Here is a 7,386-nt window from a genome sequence, read left to right as displayed (position 1 = left end):
AACCGCTTTAGCCTCGCCTCATTTGTTAGGTTAATTCAAGTCGAGTTTGTAACTTTAATCCTCGCTTTTCCAAGCGAGTTTTATGAAATAGCCCTCCGGTCAGACATTGTATGCCTGAAATACAACAACTTCCAGTTTCATGGAGAAACATCAAAATTGGCCAGGCCACCATGGACACACTCTTAAACGAAAAGTCAAGATCTTTGCAGGCCACCCCAAAACATTAGTTTCCATAGGCTAAAAGCAATACACAAAATAAACTGTCACAAAATAAACTACAAAGTTTTCCTGCAATCTGGCAACAAAACAAATTGCAACAAAAAGGAATAAGTCTATTAAAAGTTTTATGAAAACTCCCAAATTTGTTATAGCATTTATTGATCCATAAAATGAAATGGTACATAATAAATGCTTTAAACAAGGAAGAAAATTTGGCCAGAGAAGTAGCTGGACCTGCTTATACCAATTGCACCCAGAGAAACCTCTATTCACAGACGGTGTCCTTTCTGCAGCTTCAAAATGACCTGCCCTTCAGCTGTGCAATCTGATTTTTCTTTAAAGTCATAGTGTCCACAGTCAGATTTTCCCTGCATGAGAACTGAAATTCATAAACTTTGGTTACAATGCTTCTGTCTGTGGTAGAGGACCTGTCTGAACACCGCGGTTTTAGCAGAGGCAGGGAGGATGGAGCCAAGCAAGGCAAAGATGGCTGATTGTTGTCAGGTGGTGTTAATGGGAGGTCCAGGCGTACCTCCTACCCACTTTTGACCTGGAATAACAGAAAAAAAGAGAAGAGAACAGAGTGTTACTTTCAGATTCATAGCACCACTATGTAAGACTGGCTCACGGCTCCCCCATGTGCTTGAAAAGTGCTATTTTGTTATCGGTGTTGTATAGCCTTGCCATGGGCAGGGCATGTGAATTTGTTGACAGAACCGGTGAATAGAGAAAGTCATGTGGAAACCATGTCAACGGAGCAGGTAAGGTAGCCCGTGTGCCTGTAAGTAGGGGGTCTGTGTGCTCCAACCAGAGTGAGGTTGTAGCCACTAGGAGGCTGCTCGGGTTGCAGCATGATTAGAATCTAGCTTGATAAAGAAAACATTGACTGAGGTCGATAGCTTTATTAGAAATTGGGTTACCTTGTGCCCCTGGAGGTCCGGGGGGCCCTTAGAAAGACTCAGTATCTGAGGAGTTAATAAACAGATGTTATACAATTTCTGCTTGCATTAAAGACACACATCAAAACGTTAAAAAACAAGCACCCTACTGAGCTGGTTGTCTGGTCTTCCAGTCTGGTTTTAGCTGGTTGGGATGGAAGACCAACTGACCACCAGCTTGACCAGGCTGGAAGCTTGCAGTTTAGAGTACGTTAGGAAACAATGTTTTACTTATGTTGTCTGGTTTGAGCACTGTTAAGCACCCCAAAAACATTTTGAGGCTACTTTGTACTTGTCTATTTTAACCCAATGCTGGGTAAATATTGGACAGAACACATGTTGGTTTAAAAAAATAAACCTTGGCTGGGTTGTTTCAACTAAATAGTATAACCCAACATGTGTCTGTCCAATATTTACCCAACACTGGTAAAATCCCCCCGCAGAATTTAGAGTGAACATACTTGTTTTGCTCAGTTTAGAGATTTTCATTTTAAGATAAATAAGACAGCATCGAAAGACACTTCAAACCTCATTTTCATTGTTTGTATTGTCGACGCCACAGACACCTGAAAGATAAAACTGATTGTGAAAACTTTGTAGAATTTTTAAAAATGACCTATGTATGACTACACTATACTATCATAAAGTACAGATAGATATAGTGGTAGGAAGAAGCTAATGACCTGTTTATTTTAGTGTGATTCTTATCTATACTGGGATTCCAAAAAAATCTGTCAACTTCCTAAATGCATTTATGAGTTCACTTTTGTGCCTTACCCGTCTCAATCCAAGGGTTGAGATCAAAGGCTGGGATATTTTTACAGTTAACATAACTGGAAGGTTTGCTGAAGCGGAAAGGATCCTTGGGAACTTTACTGATTCCTGTGTTGTCGCAGATGATGCGTGCCAAAGACGCGGTGGCAAGTGAGGTTCTTTGGTTTTTGGTAAACACTCCAGGGTTCTCCCACCATAACCTGAACACAGAAGACTTGTGGTTAACCATAAACACATTGGCTAGTCTCGCAGACTGAATACATGTGGATCTTTACCTGTCACCCTCACGGATGTGCTGGAACTGCATAGAGATAAGGCAGGCAAAAAGAGGGCCGACGCGTCCACCGGGGACAAAAGGCTCGGCGATGCCTCCTAACCAGACGTCAATGTTTGCAGGGGTGCCATAAAGCTTTACAAGCTGGCGTGCCAGTTTAGTGTTGTTCATCACTACAGCCAATTCAGTCTCATTTTCAGGGGTGGAGAGTCCACAGAATTGACGCCATGCATTATAGCCTTATGAGGAACCAAAGATTGATAACTGGACTGTAATTGTTGATCTTTTCAATAGAAACACTTGGTGAAAGTTGTGTGCATTGTTTTTGCTAAGAGGCCAGTAAGTTTACCTGGTATACCGTGATCACGGCTTCTTTGCAAGTTAAGGGAGGCAAGATCCGAAGCTATGGGTCTTATAAAGGCAAACATTTTCTCTCGAAGAGCATCTACCATCATGTGATCCTGTGTATTTAGTTTTGCCGGCTGGCCGATTAATCCACGGAGCAGAGGATCTATACCCCCTAAGCAAAAAGGAAAGAAAATCAGAAGTTGTGGAAGTTTAAATGAATAAACCTCTTTATGGCACTCAGATGCAGTGTGTGCATTTGTCCTTGGGGTTTCCTCCACACAACATGTTGAATATTTACGATTTGCGATCGAAGCGGCCCGTCACAGAGACACCGTACTAGTGGAAGTGAGCATGCGCATGAGTTGGCACTGTTTTATATTCCCCTGCCGGGTTGAAGTGTTTAGTTTCGGTTTGTTGCCTATGGCTGTGTAAGCTGTAAATTGAATATACACGACAGATGTTTACGTAATAAATACGGCTGGTTTGGATTGATCACGGACCCCTCACTCATTTCTACAAAGACTTTACCTAGGTGAAAAATCGGCCCAAATTTAGCCTGATTATCTTGTGATGTGTTCCCAGCTTAAGTTTTATTTGCAATACTTCCTTGCAACCAGCTTCCCCAAAAAGACCATGCTGGTTAACAACCGTCACCAACTGTGTTTTGCTGTTTTGTCAGCTAGACACCACCAAATGAGCAATAACCAGTTTTAAACCAGCCCTCCTCATTATTGTCCCTGCTACTGTATACTACAACAAATGTTCTACAATTACAGGATCTATAACTCTGTCTAGAGTATGTACAGTATAACTTACCCTCAAAGATCACCCTCCAGGGTGAAAAGAAGGCCTCAAAAAGGGGCACGCTTGGAAACTGAGGATGGTTCTGGTAGTGTTCATCAAGACGAAACACCATGGGTTGGATGGTCAGGTGGCCAAAGCGAAATGCTGCAGTGGCAAAGACGTTAGCAATGCTGGGGTCCACTTTCTCATTGTAACCTGGATATACACCAAAGTGTCTATTGAAAGTATCAGGGCCCACAATGTGGGGCAGGTAATCTCGAACTACCATCACCTAAAGAAGAATTCTTGTGTTTGGTAATGCATATACATACTTTTTCATTTGTCAATGGATTGTTTATTCTTTACCTGGTGGTAGGCACCCACAATTTTCCGTGCCTCCTGATAGAGGGTTTCACTACTCCAACTTGGGTTAAGTACACGGAGGGCACGAGCCAATCGGTTGTGCTCCCTCATGAATAATACATGTAATGAGGTTAGAACAATGTTCTGATCAACACGATCATCACCTACACACAAAGTTTATGCATTAGAAGATACATAATGCAAGACTACATAAAATGAAAACGCAACTGACCTGCAATAAAGCATGGCACTTCTGTCAGGCTCGTATCATTCAGTGTTTTCCCACGTGTGGCACAAATGTTGCTATTTACACTGGTAAAGGGCAGGTGCTCTCGCCCATTATCAAGATACTGATTGTTGACACGTAGCAGACCGTCATCATTGGTCAAGTCACGCAGGTCTTTCGCCAGTCCATCCTCCGCCCCGTAAACCTGCCCGGCATCTAGAAAAGCTGTCAGAGAGTTGATCTGTTCACGGACATTGGCTGAACCTCCGAACATATAGGCAGTGTTCCCAGAACCACAGGTAGGCGATGTTCGGAAAACTGGCATGCAGGAGTTTGGACTTAGGTGGGGGTCTCTTTTAGGGACCTTTAAGGAAGTTCAGATATTTTACATAGCATGATATACCTAAAAGAGAATGGAGAGGGTCAAAAAAAACAATCATTGATTTACCTGGATTGGGAAACAGGGTTCAGAACGCTCACAGCTCTCGTCACAGTTAATGCCATTGCTGAAGGATTTAATGCTCGGTGAATTGGGTGCAAGACTCAAATCGTGGCTGATCCACTGGCCAAAGATGCTGAGCATGTAGCTGAACTCACGATCACTCTTTACACCAGCATCTGCAGTGCTCAGAATACGATTGGAAACCAGTCTGACCTGCAATCATTGTCAGAGACAGAATTTAAAACCTGGTAATAGATTAACTAAAATATAGTTAAGCATTCATAATTGTCTCCATCCTACCAGGGGCAATGCTGCACCGTTGTACAATTTGTTGGGGTCCCACCCCTTGGGCTGCGAGACATTATCCTCATATTGAGCAGGCAGCCAACGGGTGAAAGGGGTGTTAGATGCACCAAGCAGTGGGTTCCTCCTGTCGATTAAAAATGTAGATGCAATCCAGCATGAACCAAGGAGTTAACAATGATGCAAGGTTGTCTAATATTGCATGCACAAAATGTCACAACTTTGAATTCACTCGTGAGACTTAAAGTTGCAATCTGCAACTTTTGCTTCTATATCGCCATCTCTGTTTGAAACAAAACTGCAAGCTACTTAAAGATAAGTACATAAAGGTGTACCGTGTAACTTTTAGGAGGATCTTTTTTCAGAAATGCAATATAATATACATAACTATATTTTTAGTGGTGTAAACACTTACATAATGAACTTTATTGTTTTTATTACCTTGGAACGGGCAGTTTTAAATCTAAATACACAGCAGGTCCCTACACGGAGGTCACCATTTTGCAATATCGTTTTTCTGCAGCAGCGGTAAATGGACAAACTGCTCTACAGAAAGCGATTTGACACTACATTGTCTCAGACAACGATGATGTGTTTATACTGGGGTGGCTACCATAGTTTCTCTATGGCAGGGATGGGCAACTTCAGGCCTGTAGAGCCGTTGTCCTGCAGAGTTTAGCTCCAACCATAATGAAACACACCTGAAGCAGCCAATTTAGGTCTTACTAGGTCTTACTAGGTGCAGGGCACCCTCTAGGACCGAAGTTGCCCATCCCTGCTCTATGGGTTTTGAAAGGGAGGGGTAAGCTGTGGACTGAGCCATTGGTTGCAGTTTGCAATCTCACCACTAGATGGCACCACTAAAATCCACACAGCACCTTTTTAATGGGTCAAGTTGAATGATTTTACATTGACATTTCCTGCAATATCATACCCAACAACTTAAATTATAAATCATTAAAATAAGCTTACGGTTGTGAATAGTGCATAGATATTGTCTTCCAAAAGTAGTCGACTCAGAATCGCCTTAACGAGTTCTCTCTGATTTGAATCTTAAATCTGTTACGGATCTACATCACTGCATCACACATTTGCATGATGCCTGTCTATTGCCGGTTCATCATGAACGATCTCTACACTGACCCATTGCCCTCAAACACATTCCCACATGTGAAATATAAAGTAAGGTTTTTTATGTACTTGCACTAAACTAAAAACTTTTATATTTAATTTTAAAAAAAGTTCCAGATTGCAACCGTAAAGAATTACACAGAACAAGGAGTCCAGAACTGACCGATTGTTGCATACATTGGTGGCAGTCTGATACTTGTTTATGAGGGGTGTGGTCCTACAAGATGGGGGCCGGGTTTGAGCAGAACAACCGGTCAGACGCATGATGGTGTTAAGTTCTTCAGGAGTAAGCAAGTCTAAGTGAAAAAATACATTGATAGTTGTAAGCGTGGAACACTAGATGGAGCTGATTTGAGGTCAGTGAAAGGTGCTAAATTTATACTTGTAGCATTAATGGATCTCTTGTGTGCATGATGAGTTTTCTCAGAGATCAGTCTCAGCGTTTGTGCCATGTAGTCTGCGGCTCTCACAGCCTCACGTGTTTTTCGAGCCGGTTGTCTTAGCAACTGAAATTTGTCCAAAGGATTGATCACATCTTTGCGCACCCTTGCTAAACTCCTAGAATTGGGAAGGATTGTAAAAATAAAGATCATTGACTGGCATGAAGATAAAGGAATACAGAGTAATTTCTTGCGAACTTTACTCACTCAACCCGAGAAAATTTGTAAGCAGAATCTACTATTTTTTTTGCTTCCTCAAATGATTCCAGAATGAGTCGTCTTCCAGCACTTTCTTCATTTGCTAAAAAATATGACGACATTAGACTTTCACAGTCAATGAATAAATCTAGTAAAACAATTATACATTCTTATTTAGATTAATGAGCTGCCCGTATAAATGCCTGACGACTGCAAAACAGGATTTCTTGCAAACACATTACAAATATTTGATCCTGGCCCACAAAACCAGTTATAAGATTTATACATAATCTGAAAGCTGAATAAATAAGCTTTCTATTGATTTAGGTTCGGTATATGATAGGACAATATTTGGTCAAGGTACAACTATTTGAAAATGTAGAATCTGAGGGTGCAAAAATATTAAAATATTAAGAAAAAGAAGTTAGCAACTGCTTACTAATGACAAAAATTGATAATATTGATTGTTGGCTATTGTTACAAATATAACTGTGACTTATGACTGGTTTTGTGGTCCAGGGTCACATGTATAAAAACATTTATACTGTAATTGCACTTACCTAAAGCATATGGTGTTAAGGCACAACAGCTCACCACAAAAAGAAAAGTGTGCAGATTCATCTCTAAAACAAATATTGACAGACATTTACTCCTGATTACGATTAATTAAATTAATCATTAAAATATTAACATTAAAAAAAGAAGGAGGTAGTTTTTCTTACCTGTGTATCAGACGTGTTGATCCTAAGGTCTTCAGTATGTTGTACTGGCTATTGATGATAGCGACTGAGTTTTTTAACAATCCCTTATTCTCATGAAGTTGGGGGAACAAGTTGATCTCCTTCTTTCCCCTTACATTGAGAGCTATTACAACGTGTGGTGTTTGTTTTTGTCAGGGAGTCAAGCGAGCCATCACCCTCCACCAGCCACAGATCACCCTCACCTGA

General features: G+C 41.1%; 1 protein-coding gene across 2 annotated transcripts; it reads right to left on the bottom strand.

Annotated features, from left to right (window-relative positions):
• Positions 1–360: 360 nt before the first annotated feature.
• LOC129447201 (eosinophil peroxidase-like) lies at positions 361–7,378 on the bottom strand. Of its 2 annotated transcripts, XM_073874097.1 has the most exons (16): positions 7,162–7,378; positions 7,000–7,062; positions 6,449–6,542; positions 6,184–6,359; positions 5,965–6,097; positions 4,668–4,797; positions 4,374–4,580; positions 3,932–4,289; positions 3,703–3,863; positions 3,370–3,628; positions 2,555–2,725; positions 2,207–2,444; positions 1,935–2,131; positions 1,686–1,723; positions 1,140–1,184; positions 361–769 (listed from the first exon to the last, which is right to left on the bottom strand). In XM_073874097.1, exons 2-16 carry the CDS (start codon positions 7,058–7,060, stop codon positions 755–757), a joined length of 2,283 nt encoding a protein of 760 aa, XP_073730198.1. In that variant the 5' UTR covers positions 7,061–7,062; positions 7,162–7,378; the 3' UTR covers positions 361–754. The 2 variants fall into 2 exon arrangements, with proteins under 2 accessions (XP_073730198.1, XP_073730199.1); XM_073874098.1 differs by lacking the exon at positions 1,686–1,723.
• Positions 7,379–7,386: the final 8 nt, after the last annotated feature.

Source organism: Misgurnus anguillicaudatus, chromosome 12, assembly GCF_027580225.2.
Source record: "Misgurnus anguillicaudatus chromosome 12, ASM2758022v2, whole genome shotgun sequence".
Lineage (NCBI taxonomy): Eukaryota > Metazoa > Chordata > Actinopteri > Cypriniformes > Cobitidae > Misgurnus > Misgurnus anguillicaudatus.
Note: the sequence above shows the minus strand (reverse complement) of the source record. Positions and strands in the feature narration are given on the sequence as shown.

Excerpts from the sequence above, each read along its gene's own strand:
- LOC129447201 (XM_073874097.1), bottom strand. The coding sequence starts at position 7,060 with ATGAATCTGCACACTTTTCTTTTTGTGGTGAGCTGTTGTGCCTTAACA. Across the intron at positions 6,543-6,999 it reads CTTAACACCATATGCTTTAG|CAAATGAAGAAAGTGCTGGA; the intron begins GTAAGTGCAATT and ends CATATTTTTTAG. Across the intron at positions 4,581-4,667 it reads ACGGTGCAGCATTGCCCCTG|GTCAGACTGGTTTCCAATCG; the intron begins GTAGGATGGAGA and ends CAATGATTGCAG.